Source organism: Kogia breviceps, chromosome 6, assembly GCF_026419965.1.
Source record: "Kogia breviceps isolate mKogBre1 chromosome 6, mKogBre1 haplotype 1, whole genome shotgun sequence".
Taxonomy (NCBI): domain Eukaryota; kingdom Metazoa; phylum Chordata; class Mammalia; order Artiodactyla; family Physeteridae; genus Kogia; species Kogia breviceps.
In genome coordinates, this window is record NC_081315.1 from 61927842 (window position 1) to 61946347 (window position 18506).

At 36.7% G+C, this 18506-nt stretch overlaps 1 protein-coding gene across 2 annotated transcripts in view; it reads right to left on the minus strand.

Annotated features, from left to right (window-relative positions):
- PRKG2 (protein kinase cGMP-dependent 2) overlaps positions 1-18506 on the minus strand; it is a 96478-nt gene that overhangs the window by 38139 nt on the left and 39833 nt on the right. For both annotated transcript variants that reach the window (XM_059066509.2, XM_067035908.1), the window contains exons 6-10: positions 16879-16942; positions 9551-9628; positions 7847-7941; positions 4802-4870; positions 391-489 (exon numbers count right to left, since the gene is read on the minus strand). In XM_059066509.2, coding sequence (XP_058922492.1) covers positions 391-489; positions 4802-4870; positions 7847-7941; positions 9551-9628; positions 16879-16942 — 405 coding nt within the window. The remainder of the gene's footprint in view (positions 1-390; positions 490-4801; positions 4871-7846; positions 7942-9550; positions 9629-16878; positions 16943-18506) is intronic.

An 18506-nucleotide genomic window follows, 5' to 3' on the forward strand; every position in this document is an offset into this window, starting at 1 on the left:
GGCTACGCTATGCCTTGGTATTCCTGTTTGATTTCCATGGGCAAGAGAGCCTTCCTTTCTGAATTAATGTCCTTTTGAACTAAGTCACCAGTCAATGTAAAGAATCCCTTTCCCAAGGTTCCCTATCAGGAAATTTCTTCCTAACATTACTACCCATCACTGAAAATAAGAAACTATTTATTGACTAAAATAATAGCCATACTATTATTATCCTGGTAGATACCAGGCAAATGGTATCCTCTTTGTGGAAGAACAACTTAAAAGAACTCCCCCTAATTTTCTAATGGCAACACACTAAAATTTACGCCACAGCAAATCACACCCTTCAGTCCCCTTCTTTATCAACTGCCAGAAGTCACAATCAGCTTAGGAAAATATTCCTCCACTTACTTCGCATGTCTTTTTTCATCATCACGGTTCAGGTTTGCCACATACCCTTCAAGGTATTTTTGGAGTTCTTCAAAAGTCCCAACTGTTTGGTTGAATGTTCTAAATGAATAAAATAAGATAAAATAAAAAGCTCAGTGCTGAGAGTTACCATTGCAACTTGCCATTCTTCTTAAACTCATAAAAGACTATTTATATGGTTATTCACAGCTTTGCAAATTGTTATTCAATAATTTCTTACATTAAAGTTGCTGTCACATGTAGAATAGTTATTGGAAGCTATATAATTGATCTTCTGAGTTTCTGAAAGCAAAGAGGCTAACAATGAGAAGAGACACCATTTCTGTAATTTTCCCCCTTGTGGTTCAGGTTTACCAATATTGTTCTTTTTTTTTTTTTTTTTTTTTTTTAAGAAGACAGTGAAAAGGAAATAGGCTACATGATCTGTTTACTGAATCAACAGGTTACATGGGTTTCAGATTTTTCTAACTTTGCTTCACCAAATTAATTAAGCTATTTATTTTTAAAGTCAAGGATACAATTTATCTCTTCTTTGTCCCTAGATAATACTACTCATTTCACATTCCTTCATAATTAAATCCAAATTGTTTACCTTAACTTAGTAGTTCTCTGTCTGAGGCTCAGCCAGCATCTTCCCCTGACCTCCCTCACCCTCACAGATCACAGGTTTGTTACATGTCCCATCTAATCCGCCTGTCCCCAGTCCCTTGTCTCTGTGAATTCTTACATAGGGTACTGCCCATGAGAAAAAAATAATCCCCTTCCTCACCAAACAAACCTATTTTCTGGATTATCCTTCCAGTGCTTCCTGCACCCCACACTTGACAATATACCTGGATTCGTGATTTTCAGGGTAGTTCTCTTCCCTACTACAAAACAGTATCCTTCTAGAAACCATGCTTTAATCACCTCAGTAAATCTTAAGCTCCTGGATATAAAGAAATGAAAGGAATGAAAATTTACCTCAAAACACCTAAAACTGAAACTAATAAACCAGAGTTCACCTCATTAGTGTACTGGTGCTACTTACTGCCTGCCTAGCCCTGAAGACCTCTACCCACATTTAACTGATCACCAACCTACACCTACATTATTAAGTATATCTTATGCACTGTGCTGGGTATTTTCCATTTCCCCCTTCAGATCTACTCTGCACTCTTTTCTGCCCTGCTCTCTGGACCGTCCTTTGCTGACTGTACAGTAATGAGAAACAAGAGTATTGCCATGCAATTTCAAATTCCCAATGGTTGAAATTTTCAAGTAAAAGGAAATACTTCTTGTACTTTGCTTTTTTATGTTGTCTCTTTTATTTTTTTGTTTCTATTTATTTATTTTTTAACATCTTTATTGGAGTATAATTGCTTTACAATGTTGTGTTAGTTTCTGCTGTATAACAAAGTGAATCAGCTATAGGTATACATATATCTCCATATCCACTCCCTCTTGCGTCTCCCTCCCACCCTCCCTATCCCATTGATTTTATTTATTCTACATGTCACCATTATCTTCCTTGCTATGACACTAATTGAAGTATTGTTGTAAACAAATTTTATTTTTTTAATGTGACACTGGTGTCACAGGTCTATAGAAATTCTCCACAAACTAAAGTTTAAATGGCTACAACATTCTAGCTGTAACATTCAAATATGCATTTTTAAAGTGATGAATTAGGAAAGAAGAAATAAAGAGCCATAGGCTTTTAGCCACTATATTTCATTGCAAGGATGGTGCCCTTTATTCAGCCAACATCTGGATCGCTTCCTGTATGCCAAGGACTATGTCAAATGCTGGCACAGCAACAGCAGCGAACAAAGTAAATGTTTCTGTCCTCATGAAGAAACAGAAGAGTGGGAAGACAGATGTTAAATAAAGCAATCAAATAAAGTGTGAACAATGATGTAAGGGTACTATGGGAGAATTATTACGGGATCTTAAACTAGCTTTATAAGTGATAGCTACGATGATCATATAATTTATCATTCAAACTGAATGTTTTCCAGGGTGAAGGGGAGTGCTAATCATAAACATGTTGGAATAACCAGAACTGTCCCAGGAAATCCAGGATGTAGGTCAACCCAGTCCTACCTGATATTCAGTTTCTCTTATGCACAGAATAAATTCATGTAACTTTTAATGTCTCATTGTGTCTAACAGGACAGTACTCTCTGTTATAAGAATCTCAACTATGCACATGTAAATTAAGCATTTTAAAATTATCAACTTCCAAATAATTTATAAACTCTATAAAAACCATTGCATCCTTTACATGGATTATGAATACATGAGATATTGTATAAATATTTGGTTATGTGATTATAATAAAGAAAAAGGGGAGGAGTTCTTCCTTTCTATCCTGTTTTAGTCCTTGCATTTCGGAGCAATTTATAAGATTGTACCACACCGCTAATGCTATTTAGTGCATGCATATATTTTTAAGGAACTCATATACAAAACAATGCATTGTCAGGGCAATACCATATCAATATATTTTCCATTTGAGAGCTGCCATCAAAGATTACCTTCATCTGAACATGCTTTGAACTTCCTAGCCCTATGCCTTTGTTTTTAAGGTTTACTTCACCCAGAGAGACTTCCACATTTCCTCTTTGCCTAGAAAACGCCTGTGAATATTAAGCCCCATTTCCACACTTAAAAAATGAAGTAAAACTTTTCCCACTTCACAGTATTGTGATTGCTTCCCTTCTGAACACATGCTATGGGAACCAAATGGCATGGTGGAAAGACTGCTGAAAGGCACTGGAAGACCTGGGCAGGAGCCCCTGCTCCATCACAGATGACTCTGTTGGGGCAATTCTTTAAATGACCTGGACTTACTTTTTTTATCTGTTAAGGGAAAGATTAAAGTAACTCAAAGTGATACTAAGAATTATTGTCCTATGTGTGGTGATGGATGCTAACTAGACATATTGTAGTGATCATTTTGCAATGTATACATATATTGGATCATTATGTTGTACACCTGACACTAATATAATGTTATGTGTCAATTATACCTCAATTAAAAAATAATAAAGAAAGAAAGAATTGGTAACTTTTTAGGCATGCTATATTATTGTGGTCACATACTATAAATAATATTTAGCTTTTAGAGATGCTACTAAAATTCATAGATGAAATAATTTTATGTTTGGAATTTGCTTGAAAATAGTGCGTAGAAGGCAGGGAGAGGATGGCAAAGTGGTATAGATAAGGCTTTAATTGATAATTCTTGAGCTTGCATGATGGGGTCCATGATATCATTCTATTTTTTTTTTTTTTTTTTTTTTTTTTTTTTTTTTTTTTTTTTTTTTTTTTTTTTTGCGGTATGCGGGCCCCTCACCGCCGCGGCCTCCCCCGTTGCGGAGCACAGGCTCCGGACGCGCAGGCTCAGCGGCCACGGCCCACGGGCCCAGCCGCTCCGCGGCACGCGGGATCCTCCCGGACCAGGGCACGAACCCGTGCCCCCTGCACCGGCAGGCGGACTCCCAACCACCGCGCCACCAGGGAAGCCCCATTCTATTTTTTAATATGTTTGAAACTTTCCATAATAAAAAAATTTTGTAAAATATTCCAAAGTTCTTTCCAGCTCTAAATCTATATGATTCTACGTTCAATAAATGTTTTATTCAATTAGCAATCATCTACATAGTCTTGTGATACCTATTGTCATTTTACTATTTTTTGTTAATATTTCATATGAGTATGCCCTATTTCTTTTGACAATACATGGCTTTTGTCAGACAATGGCCTAGTTTTGGTATATTTGAATTTTTTCTTTGTTATATCTAGATAGTCAATAAATATTCAACTGATTAATGAGAGATCCAAGGAGTCAGATTCAAATTTGATTTGAAGTGAGTTAAGGACACAAAATGAAATATTCTGAAAAATAACCTCAGACATTTAGAGATTAATATTGACACACATCTTTTGCAAATTACTACCAACATTAAATTAAAACTTCTCTGGAAATACATCTAGCTAATGAACATTTTATAATTTGAGAGAGAGAGGTTTTTGACGGCTTAGAGAATTTTAGCAATAAATTATGAAATTGTTCACTACACTGTATGAGGAAAAATCCATGAGAGTACTAATAAGCTTATTTCTCTGTAAGATGCAGAATTTAAACCAGTCTATTGCTGATATTTATGTACAAACTCTGCACACAAAATATTTAGCCTGCCAGCATCTGCCACTGCCACAGACAGATTCAGATCAGAAGGCCCAGTTCCTTCCCATGAATTTTAATAGAATGTACTCGCAGCTGAGGATTGGCCAGCATTTCCAAGTGGTGATGAAAGGGAAGACAGATGGGCCCTTGTAGTAACAGAAGGCCAAGTCTTCAAAGGTGGCAGTAGCCTGCATTCGCCGACAACATCAGTATACTCACTCACGATCTATAACCAGGCATGCAACATCATTTTCTTCAGCAATAATGTTAGCTGATCTGACATCTTCACTGCAGACAAAAACAGGAAAGTCAATTTTCTAGTGAGAAATTAAACATCCATTTTTATTAGGGAAATCTGCTACTGGTATAAAACACCATCACTTAAACCTTCCAAAGATTATGCTTTTTTTAAAAAATCATAATTTATACTCTACCCCTTCCCAAAAAAAGGATTTGAAATGTGCCCTAATAAAGGACATGCACACAAGGAATACAGACGAGAAGAAGCTAAATGCACCGAGAATGTAAAGGAATCAGTGAGTACAACTGTGCATGGAATTTCATTCTACACTCTGTTCTAGCCCAAATAAGATAGCCCTACTCTGATCAAACAGGAATTGCTAATTAATAAGCAGCAAAATTGAAATGAACTGATCAAAGAAATTTATAAGAAACATATTGAAGTAATTAACTTTTAACAAACCAGTCAGGAATAAAACCTAAAGAAAGTGTTTTTAGTGTCATATCACCCAGTGAATTAAAGAAATACTAAAATCTTTCATTTTGTAGTCTAAGATGTACATTTTCCATTAAAATCTCTGAAATCAGAGCATGCCCTACAATTGACGATGAGTCAGTGTAATTAATAGCACTGTCTTCCTTTCTCAGGGGTACATAATATAATAGTGCATCTTACAATAATCCCCTTAGATACAATGAATTATGGCATATGATCTAATGATGGTAAATTTAATTACCTAATGAATACCAATGGGTCAAGCACCAGGTAAAGTATTTCTTTAGAGACCTTTATTTATGTTAGTTGTCTCCCTCTATTGGTTAATAACTAAAGACCCTGAAAAAAAGTACATCCATATGGTACTCAGTGCTCTGAGATTTATTTAAGGTAACTTGGAGTAGCAATCATATTAAGACTGCTCTAAGCAACTTCATCAAAAACAGCATCACAAAAAGTATAGTTCTTTCATCTTCCTTTTGCGATGGGACAGGGAAAACCCTGGCAGCCCATCTCTCATTCCAGAGAAGTCCCCCATCCACATAGCTGGCATCCAGAAACCTTCTGACATAACCCACAGTCCCTCTCAAGTTTACAGGATCCTTGCTAGAAGACACTGGTGAAACATTTCAGCTTGATATGCTTTTGAGTTGGGAGCTGGGTAGTTTACACTCAACTTATCTGTGTGTAGATATGTATATGATATGATCTTGGATATGGGTAAACTATTTGCTTTGCTAGTTCAAAAAAAAAGAGGTATGGCATCCCTTTAACTTGTCAGTGTCATGATTTTGACTAGGAATGTTCTCTGCAAACAGTGTACAAGTATTAGATGTTTACAAATACACATATGTTTCTTTCAGAATAACTGTGTAAGTACCACGGATTTATTTTTGCACGTAAAATGCTAAGAACTCCTGGGACTATTTAATGGAAATACATGGAAAATACACAGAATATAAGGAACATTGAGCCACAGTCAGTGGCCCTAAAAAGTGATAGCATAAAAATGCACAAAAATGTAAAAATATTTGTATCCAACTCTCCTCCTCATTGATTTTAGCTTTACATTTTAAATGCTTTGGGGAGTTGTGTCTTTAATAAATATAAATCCCCATGTTTCTCATGGGAAAACACTGTAATTGGCTGGTTGCAACATAGAGCACAAATTATTTCAGATCCAGCATAACCAGACAGCATATTTCCTTTCCAGAGCTATTTTGAGTCTATAGTGCATTTAGAAATAATTTCTCTGCACTTTCAAACTTTAATAGTTTTGCTTGAAGGTATGAGAAAAATAATGTGTTAATGTTAAAAACAAATACATTGAAGTCTTGAATATGGTATTACATGATTGCACTACATGAACAAATTCATATTCTGTCACAAATAAGCAAACAAAAGAGGACAATTTCCCGTTATTGAAACAAGTTCCTTACCAGCTAGAAAATGGGAAATAAAAATTCAACTTGTCTTTAAATTCAATTTTTAAATTGTTTACAAAATAGCCATAACTTACTAGGATTAAGTAGTTTAATTTTCTTTAAAAAATAAGAGCTTTATGATTTTTAAAGAATCAAATTTGTCTTCAGGTAATATGTGAACACTTTTTCTTCACTCTGTACTTAATGTAATCCTGACATGTAAATCAGCAGAACTAGGACTTCACAGACAAAAATTAAAAAGGAAGAAAAATGAGCAGAGACACTACTCATTTTTATAAGCATAAATATGAAATAAAAAGCATTTAGTAATAACGTAAATTTTAAGTTCTTTCTTAACTAATTTCAAGTATTCATTTAAAAACATATGTAACTCCAAGAAAGAGTGTGTAGCTCAAAATTCTAACTTGAATTTTTATAAAGTTATTTATATTTAAGAAAAATTTTTTTCAGACTTGAAGTTGTTTTCTGAGTTCCAGGAAGCACATAGTGTCTCCTGAGCAATTTGATTGATCTTTACAAATGTTTCTTCCATAACTTAGATCAACAGTAAATAAACTCATATCTCAAAAGGCCTAAGAGGTTCAGGTAGAAATGTCAAATACACTATTTTGAGTTGTTTCTAAAGCTTGCAAAATGAGCCAATAAAAATTCTTAAGAAAATATTACCTTTGACATAATGATTTAAAAACACAAAAAATACGCAAAGTCATTATTTGATCATTTCTTAAAGGGTAAAACAGGACAATATTTCAAACCTTGAAAATATAAACTCATTCTTATGGGAAAATTTAAAATTTCATGTCTTTAATTTCTTTCTCTTTTAAACTAAAAATTCTAAGACAACACAACTTTATTTGCACTACCAGACTTAAGACTTTCTAAATTATTTCCCGTGCAAAATTAGTATACTTATTTCCTGCTTAACAATGAATTTTTTAGAATTCAGTTTAAAAATTTTGTTTATTTCCTGGATAATGGCGGCCATTAATTTGGTAGCTCAGTTTGACAACTCTCCATGCGTAGGTGCACATGCAAAACAACCAAAGAATTATTTAAGTATGGAATATAAATTCACGAATTCACCTGATAAGAGCTTTTTCTCCAAAATATTCTCCTTTCTGCAGAGTTTTTATCAGTTGTGGTTGATCATGGCCCTCAGTACTCTGGGTGACTTTTACCTAAATGATGTCAAATAATTTAAGTAAAGAGAGAGAGAGAAGAAAATAAGGAAAATCTGAACACATACCCATTCAACCAGACCCTCTCGTTCTATATAAACTTGACTCAACAAGGAAAAATTAAAGCTTTTGCTTTAATTTTGCAGTAGTTATGACAATCTAACTATAGTCACCTCATTTGGATGGACTAGAAAATCCTGTGATTGAACACAATCCACCTTTTATTAGAGGAAGCTTCTCCATCCAAAACTCACCACTCAAAGTTATAATTTTTTATGTGAATCCAGTTATTCCTTCCTAAGGATGCTCAAAGCAAATAATAATGGTCCTGTGGGAACTTTATTTTTTCAAAAAGCCAAATGGAGTTGACAAATCAATCAAGAATAAGACTGAGTATCAAGAGTTCTAAATCTCATGTCCATGACTGACTTGTTGATTCCTGTGTACCCTCTAAAACTGAATGCAAAATGTGGATATGGAGGAGGATCCACAACTTTCATGACAGTCCCAATGCGATCCACAGCCCAGGAAGGTTCAAGAACCCCCATAGCAGAGCCAAACAAAAACTTCAATATTCCTTTTTGTGGCTAGAATTATTCCAGTTCAACATGGTAAGAAGGACTGCATCATTCTGATTAGAAATTCTGGTTAGCACTTATGGAAATCACAATAAATTTAAAAATTTTTAAATGATAAATGCAATTTGTTTATTAACCAGAATTCTTTCAAAGTATGAGGTCCAGGTTGAGGAGAAATGATAAAAAGTGGTTCTGAGTGCTGAAGAGTTCTGAAACTATTATGTTAAAAATTTTTTTTCCGTCACTGGTGGCCCAGTTCAAAGTTCAACCACAAATCAGTTTACAAAGGGCAGTGTCTGATTCTCTGATGATAAACTCTTCCATGGAAGAAAGAGCATTTGTGAAAATCTGACAGTTTATAGACACAGGTGCTCAAGATTTTATCCTTTCCATCAATATTCCACAAATGCTTTTTTGTCTCTAAGGAACATTGTAAAGAGTCAAGCTGGGAATAACCGGCAACATGTTATTCACTCAACATCTAGTTTAGACAAAAAGATTTGTTGTCTATATTAGCATAAAATTTTCATCAGCATCTAAATCAACTTGAGCAATTGTGTACGAATTGAAGTTTTGAGCCATATTGTTCTACAGCTTGATGCCTGTTCATTCTGTCCTCAATTGTCTAGTTCATTCTCTTTCACCCGTTGTTTGTCCCATCAGTGGGATGGGGAAATGTTCCAGCCCTTGATCTTAGACCCTTGGGCTGAGAATCACACACTCATTGGATTATTAGAAATAATCCAGTCATTTTATACACAATGAAACGACATCCAAAGAAAGCCAAGTGACCTAAGGTCGCTAAGAAATTACTAAATCAGCTGGAACCCATAGCAAGTCTCCTGTGGGCCCAAAGCCGGTGCTCAGACTGTCCCCCGCCGCTTCCCCAGGACGCTTCGTGCAGAAGGTCCTTTAACTGCTCACTGCAGACAGAGGACCTAGGCTGCAAAGCAGAACACTGCTGCATTTATGGCCAACAGATTTGATACGATTTTTTGATTTATTTTAAGTAAGCTTTAACTAAAAGTTACCTTTCCTTTTGCTAAAATGAAAAAGGTACTTCCTTCCTCGCCCTCTCTAATAATGTAATCTCCTTTGTCATAGTATTCCTATGGGGGTGAGAGAAAAAGAGAAAGTTAGATGCAGCAGAGATGTTCAGATGACACAAATGAAATAGAACTCCTGGTGTCTTAGAAATGAGCATTCCACACCTGTTTCTGTTATTTTTTGCTTATTGTAATTGTAATCTTCTTAAATATTGTAGTCTTAAACCATGAAAAAGTAAGGAGACTTTTGCTTGTTTATCTGCATTTATGTTTATCTTTCATGGAAAAAACAATTCACCTGGAATACTGAATTTCAAGCACGGACACTGAAGACACAGAGAAACGAGAGCAAGGCAATTATCACCCATAAAAGGTAAGTTGGGTTTCACCCAAATAATCTAAATATAAACTGTTTAGTGATCTGCAACAGTCTGAAACTGGCACTAGAGTTTAGGAAAAAGACAAATATTATCTAATAAATTGAAAATATTATCCTCAATGGATATGAGGAATATCAGCCTCAATTCCTAATTTCTTTCAGAGCAATGGTTGGGAAAATTCTACATACACAGTAACGACCTCTTTCATATGGATTCTTCCCAAAGATTTATCATCATGAAAGGTTGACATTAGAATTTTTACAGGTAAATTCTGTTTTTCAACAAAGTTTAACCTCATGAAATCCTAAACTGTCACTTATTTCTTTGTTTCCCTCATACAGGTGAGTGTAATCAGAGAATTCTTGTCAAGGAAAAGTAATTCATCCACCTGCCAGACCAAAAAAGCAATTCAGTCTCTCAGAAAATAAAAGATGGATTAAACTTTCCATCCCTACTTTGCTTTAATTTGATATTGCCACAAAGTCATAGAACTAAAATGGATCTCTTAATTATTTATACAAACAAAAATGGGCTTGTTTAATTTTCGTAAAAGGCATAAAGAACAACACAAGAGCTCTCTCTTATTTTTATTTTAGACTTGAAAATAAAATCCAAACAAAACTACTTTTGTGTCTGCTACAGTTCAGTATCTTTTTTGGTCATTTACTCTTAAAACATATTTACATTTATGGAATAAACATTACTCCTACTACTAATAAACTTACCTTTTATTTACATAGCACTATGTACATTTTACAAGGCATTCACCATCTCATGGAAGGAAGCAGAATATCTCAGGGGAAAAAGCATTTTGAAGCCATAGAAATCTAAATTCAAATCTCAGTTCTGCTTTGAATTTCACTTTCATCAATCCAGAAAATTCAAATAAGAACATTTATACTCAAAGACTGAGAGAAGATACGCACATTAGCTTTCTATTGCTGCTGTAACAAATAACCACACACACTTAGTGGCTTGAAACTACCCCCCATTTATTATCTGAGTTTCTGTGGGTCAGAGAGTCCAGGCACGGCATGGTTCACCTGAATTTCTCTGTTCAGGGTCTCTCAAGGCTGAAGTCAAGGTGTCAGTAGGGCTGTGTTCCTTTCTGGAGGCTCTGGGGGAAAAATTGCTTTCAAGTGTAATCAGGTTGTTGGCAGAATTCAATTCCTTGCGGTTGTAGGATAAGGTCCCATTTCCCTGATGGCTGTGAGCTGGGGGCTGCCCCCTTAGCTCCCAGAGACTTCTCTTCTGTCCTTGCCCAAAGCCCCCGATATTTCAGAACCAGTAAGGGCACATGGAATTCTTCATACACTTGGAATCTCTCTGACTTCCACTTCTGCTGCATCTCTCTGATTCCAGCCAGAGAAAATTCTCTGCTTCTAAGGGCCTGTGTAATAATACTTGACCCACCTAGATAGTCCAAGATAATCTCCCTTATTTTAAGGTCCCAAACCTTAATTACATCTGCAAAGTTCCTTTTGCCATGTAACATAACGCATTTATGCATTCCAGGGTTTAGGATGTGGATACTTTGGAGGGGGTCCATTTTGGCCTATCACCATAAGTCAGTTAATTTTTGATGCATTAAACGCACCTGAAATGTAGTAAATACTCAATTAATGATTGCCCTGTTAAGGGGGAGGATGAGAACAGTTTGCTTAGATGTGACTTAAATCTTCTGGACCTCAGTTTCCTATTCTGTATAATTAAGATGGTATGACCTACCACACCTAAGGATGTGTGAGGACTAGGTGAGATGGTCACCTCGTGACTGTTAATTCCTGTGAAAGAGTCTGTGAGCTGGTCATCAATGTCTTCCTCGGGTAAACTGCATTCCCCAGCCTCCCTGCTGTTAGCTGTGGCTAACAGCTAAGTCTGAGGAGAAGCAATGTATGCCACTTCCACGCCAGGCCCATGACCCATTCCAGACACGTGCCTTCATACTTGTGCCCCAATTGTAACGGCATGTCCCAGAGAAATCTTGGGAGAGGGACCATGTGGAAGATGGCAGAGTAGCCATCTGCTTGGGTTCCTGAAGGATTTTACGTAGCCACCTAGGACCATCCTCCCTGGACTGTTATGTGAGCAAGAAACATGCTTCTGTTCTACCTGGAAAATAATATTTTGAGTTTTTACATCACAAGCTGCTTACTCCCACTCTATATTTTTTCTCATTATGGCTCTATCACAAACCTTCACTCGATTCAAGTGCGATTTTACCATTGAGATGACTGTGACCCGCCATGGTTAAGTGAGTGACCGTGACACTGCAGTCCAGGGGTCTTCATGGTAGAGTTAATGCTCAATTCTCTTTACTAGAACTGCTAGTGTCACGGTAGACGTTCCTGTTTCAGGCGGTCTCAGGCTCTCCTGTTCCTATCTCACCCTCAGTCCCCTTAACCCAGACACAGCAGAAGGAATCTGGAGAATTTCTGAACTGCTTGTAGGCTGTTCTTCAGTTATTATACAGCCTCTAGTCTGTGCAGATGTGCAGTTTTAATTTCTGTCAGTCGGATAAGCCAAACGGCTGAAGCTGGAAAGGGAACACCGAGAAAGAGCTCTGTTGTTTCTTAAGGGACAAGCTTCCTAGTGGTATTTTTCCCAGGGATGAATCTTTGTCACCCAAAACCATGGGAGGAAGATAAATAGTACCTCCCAGTGTGTTGACAGTAACTTCATAGATCAGAAAAGGCTGTGGATGTAGATCAGACCAAAAATATATAGTGGTAAGTACTGGCTACGATGCCAGACTAGCCAGTGTTTGTCAACTGGGGAGTGCAGCCAGTCTAGCCAGGGTGGTCACCAAGACCAAAAAGAGAACTGCAAACAGTGTGGTTTATTGTCCTGTGGTTACATTGCCAAGGGGTCCCTTAGAGGACCAAGAAGCCATCGTTGTGAAGCGATGGTTTTCAAGCAGTTTTTACCCTGACCCACAGTAAGAAATATATTTTACATATACACCCACATACACACATGCGAGCATGCACACACACATTTGTATAAAACTGAAACATATCTGAACAATACTTATGCTTACTACTCTGATATTTTTTTAAAGTGTTCCTCTAAATTGATTTCATGACCTACTAATGAGTTGTGTCCCACAGTCTGAAAAAGATGATTTAAAAGAAGATATCTAGAAACACTGAGAGTACGTACTTAGTATATGGCCAAAAGGAAACTTAGGAAATCAATTCCAGGGCAGACCGAGAGATAGAGGTTAAAAGTAAACCATACACTGGAAAAAAAAAAAGAAGAAAACCATACATCAGAAAATGCTAAAGATGGAAAGAGTTTTTGATGTAAAGAAAATGCTCATTCTGTGATAGCTAGCAAAATGATAGTTAGAGCCTGAGTGCCTGTAAATAGAATATATGAAACCAGAATTAAAATCTAAGGTGATCGGGCTTCCCTGGTGGCGCAGTGGTTGAGAGTCCGCCTGCCGATGCACGGGACGCGGGTTTGTGCCCCGGTCTGGGAAGATCCCACATGCCGCGGAGCGGCTGGGCCCGTGGGCCATGGCCGCTGAGCCTGCGCGTCTGGAGCCCGTGCTCCGCAACGGGAGAGGCCACAGCAGTGAGAGGCCCGTGTACCACCAAAAAGAAACAAAAAGAAAAAGAAAAAAAAAAAAAATCTAAGGTCATGGGGGACAAACACAAAGAAGCAAGCCTATGATTTCCTTAGTTTCTTTAGTGTGCGGCTAGAAATCTTCATTACAAGGAAGAATTGATGATACACAGTCAGATGTATGATCACACACACACACACACACACACACACACCCTGCATCATGTGACCATGTCCCTAAGTTGATTGTTTAAAAAACTGTATACATTTATTGGGGTTTGCTACCAGCTATTTTTGTTTGTCCAAGTACAGTAGTTAAAACACCTTAGAAATTTTAAAGCAAACACACCTGGATCAGGTGGACCCTATCAACCATTCCAGCATAATTTAGTATCTGATTGCTTATTTCTAAGGAACCGGAGCCTACAAAATGAAAATCAACAGAAATTCCTCCATTTGGGTGAGCCAACTGTATAGAATTTTGTAACTGAAACACTGAGACAGCCCTTAGAGATGTGACCCAGCACCCCCTTATTTTATAGATGAGATGACCCTGATGCCCACCAAAATTAACTGACAGCTGCGAGCGACAGAGGCTTGACCATAAACCTTAATCTCCAGACTTTGGACTAGCTAACTTTCTAGGACACCTAGCTGCCCCCCCCCATTTAATTAACAGGTCCATAAACTGGCAAAATCCACAATTATCTCAACTTTCTTATGGTTCTGGATGTAACCATTAAAATGAGAAAAACCCTCTGGCTTATGCAAGTGTTAGCAGGAACTATAAGAAAGGAAGACTAGACTTTCAAAAAATGATGCAAAATGGAAAACTTGTGACTAAAGAGGCAGACTATGGCAAACCCTAAATATATGTATTCAATTCATAACTTTAAACTTTAAGAATCGTGTTGTTAAAATGTGGATTTCTGGGTCCCAACCCCAGAGTTTCTGATACAGGAAGTGTGAGGTAGTACCTGGGAATCTGCCTTTTAAGCAGCATCACTGGTGATCTGATTAAGGACAAGGACATCTCACATTCCCCACCCCAGACCGACATCCCACTATAGCTCCAGTTTCAGGTAAGATGCCATGTCAGAGTGGCAGTGCAGAGGGTCACTGGGTCCAACAGAAACTCTTCCCCCTCTTGTCTTCCGTACTACCCAACTGCCAGGTACGGAAGTCACATTGTCATTTTCATTATCATTAATAGTCACACTGCATTTGGAATCTGTGTCGTGCTTTAGGATGTCCATTAGTTAACTCTTAAAACACACCAGTGAATATGTTGCTACTTTTCCCACCCTCTTTTTCCCGTTAGACCACGAGAAGAGGTTTAAAGGCAATGTCTGCCTCCAGAACTGAATACTTTGGGTGATTTACGCTAAAGCAAGAAATGCTGTTGGAACACTGCACTTTCGGGCCACGTGGTCTAGGACTTCAACAAACAAAAGTCTTAACAAACACATCAGACCAACAAGCCTGGTGATGGGAAATTCTGATACTTCCTCCCCTCCCCCTGCACAAAAACTTAAAACCACCCAAAATCAACTCCTAAATAGCATGCCAGGTTCAGCCTGTTTTTCTCAAAGATTATGGAGCCAGTTTGTGGGACAGCTGGCCCTGGAATTCAGCAGGTGCTCTGTCATAACTCCAATGCATTAGTGATTGGCTGTGGTCAGGACCCAGTCGATGGGTCATTAGTCCAAGCTATGCTGGTAAATTATGTGCTTTTCTTAGCGCTAAATAGATCCCATTACTCCCTTGTTAATCACTTTCGAATTTGTGAATTTTCACACATTACAGAGACACATTTGTTTGCCAGGTATGAATAAAGAGCCCTTTATAAACCACGCTGCTGTCTGCAAATGCTAATATATAATAAAGCCTTTTACGGTGTTTTAAAGATGAGACTTTCAAATTCGAATTTTGTGTTAATTAATACTAGGTTGGAGCCCCCATCTATATATTCTGTAGCTATCGCCTGTGGCTACTATAAATATGTCTAATTTACCATTTATTTTTAATGATACTAAATTTTAATATTTTCTGTCAGCATGGAATTCCCCTCTGGTGAATCTACTCTATTAGTGTTATATTAAAAACAGATTTCCTCAGTTAACAAAAAAATATAGGGCCTCTCCAGCTTTAAAAAAAACACTCAGAAATTAGGAAGAATTATTAATTTGTAACATCTGTGATTGGGTTATGTTACACTGAGAAAATCCCAAGAGATGCAGGGCAAGCAGTCCTCTTGAAAATGACTCCATACCTGAACGCTCTGGGGACACAAGGCCAGGCACTGTGTCATCATGGCCTGTCCTTGATAAACTGCTGGATGGGTTCCATGAATTGTAAATGGAAACATTACTGGTGTCACTTACACTTAAGGATAAAATGGTTGGTGCTCCCTTCTCAACAGGTATTAGTTTACATTGTATATGGAGATTGACAGAGGCATGAATCTGTCAACAATCAGTGTTGCAGGGTATTTTTTGTCTCCCACTAGAATAGCTTTATAAAATCTTAAAGTCTACATCTGACTCCTTTACTATTCCTTACCTCCTTTAAATTCCCGAAAAGCAATTTGGTTTCAATGAAATTGATCCACACACACCAAAGAAAAGTTAGACAGAGGTTATTTACTTTGAATATTAATCTCTGAAGAGGTTTTCATTATGATGCAAATTATTAGAATCCAAGGTACATGTCATAAAAGCATTATTCACAGAAAGACTTGACTAGTCTTGGACAAGAACCAACCATCTGCGTGATGCCTAATATGAATTTTTGAACACGTTCCAATACGCCATTTTCCCCTAGATGTTAAAATAGGTAAAGTGCTTCTTAAGTACAGGGTTTTGTTTTGTTGTGGTTTCTTTTTTTAATGTCTTTTCATAGCCTAGAGTTTTCAAGTATGGAGTGTTTCATTCATAGCTTGATTCAGAAGCCTGTTCACGAAAGTCCCAATATACCCTTTCTCTACTCCATTACCTAATTATGCATCACTGACTCCTTCATACTAGGAAAACTCTGTAAGGGATTGTGATGTTAATTGCAGAAAATCAAATGCCTCTTGAGTGAGGCAGATTAGTTTTACAAAATATACTAAAAAGATTAACATATGTAAATCAAATTTCACTTTACACATGCAAATCCAATTTTCTTTTATATATTTCAGTAGAGTCCCCGAACCCCACCCCAGCCCCTTAATTCAGTGTGAGTTTTCACAATAGAAAAAGACTCCTGGTTTCTGTGGACTGGTGATCACCATCTTTTCCTTTTTAATCATTTACAGTGCTAATAATGACTAGATTAAATAATCTTTTAATGAAATATAGTTTTTACTTTAAAATTTCTTACCACTTCCAAGCAGTCAATGATCTTGGTTAATTTATCTTCAGGTAAATTCTTCAGCAAGGATACGCTGCAAAATTAAAAAGAAACCTTTATTTAATTATCATCATAAATTAAACTATAAATATACATCTCTACAAAGATTCATGCATGCATTTAAAAAATATAATGCACTTTATCCAAAGTAAATCTCCAAATATATCACACATAAATAACTGAATTTCAGATACATTGAAATTATATAATCACATATAACAGCAGACATTTACCACAGGTAAATAAATAAAAATAGTAAGACCCCATGAAAGGAAAAAAATCAAATTTTGTTTCTTTGGAGAAAAAAAAAAATTACATTTTTTGTTGGCTTTTGAAGTGAATCACATCCAGAAATGTGTTCCACATCTCAATATCTCTTTTATTAGCATGGATGAGGACCTCTGCTTCCAGAGAATCAGATTTTCATGTAAATCCTTGTAATTAAGTAAAGACTGAATCCAGGAGGGAATGTAGGAATTAGCATGGAAATGATCTTGATTATTAGTCATATTGTACTGTCTTTTAAAATTAATGGTAGCCAGAGGCATGTAATAGGAACATTTTTACAGATGATAATAATATACAGAGAATGATAGAATACTGAAATTGTTTGAAAAAAATCAAAAAATTCCACTCAGTATGATTAACCCATCAGTATGATTAAATTGTTCTTTTAGAGAAATTTCTACTTGACACATTTTCACTCAGGTCTGTTGATATAATTTCTATAAGATAGATACTTCTTTCTTACCATCTAAAATTTGACACCCCTAAGGAAAAAATGATGCTCCTCCATAAATACATAATTGGATCTGAGTTTTGAAAAGAGAGCTCTAGATTCATTCTTGAACACAAGAACCAGGAGGCATGTAGCCAGGAGCTGGGTCTAAGAATGTCTGCATCTGAATCATCTGTAATTGCAAAACACTGGAACATGCCCAATGGGAGAGCAGATAAATGAACTGTGGTCGAGTCAGATAACAGAACTCTACAACAGGAGAAATGACTGCACTAACCAAGTAGATGAACCTTAAAATATATATTGAGTGAAAAAATTGACTTGCAAAAATAACACCAATTTTGTAAAGTTCAAAAATAGGCTAAACCAAGCTACAGGAAAAATAATAAAGAATAGCAAGGTTATGATTACCAAACTTCAGAATACAGACTACTCCAAGGAGAGGAGGTACCCCAAGGAAGGTTAGAAAATGACATAGGGGAGCAAATGAGAATGCCAACAACATTGCTAACTTTCTACTTAGGCTGGGCTGTACATTGATGGGGCTTCACGTTGTTATTATGTTATTATAACTTACATATGTACTATGTATCATGTGATACATGTCAGATACTTCATAATAAAAAGATGTACATGGAAAAGAGCTTACTGTATATTATGAAACAAAGAGAAATGTATTTCCCTAATATGTCTCCTTATGGATGAAAAGGTAAAAGAGTTAACCAGAACTTTTTTCTATATAGTGGCATATAGAAGAAAAGGGAATACTTTTTGTTCCTTTGGTTTAATTGACTAACACATGCCCGTCATGAAAGTTCTACTTCGGGTCCAAACTGGGCGCTCTAGCGTTAGTGAAAAT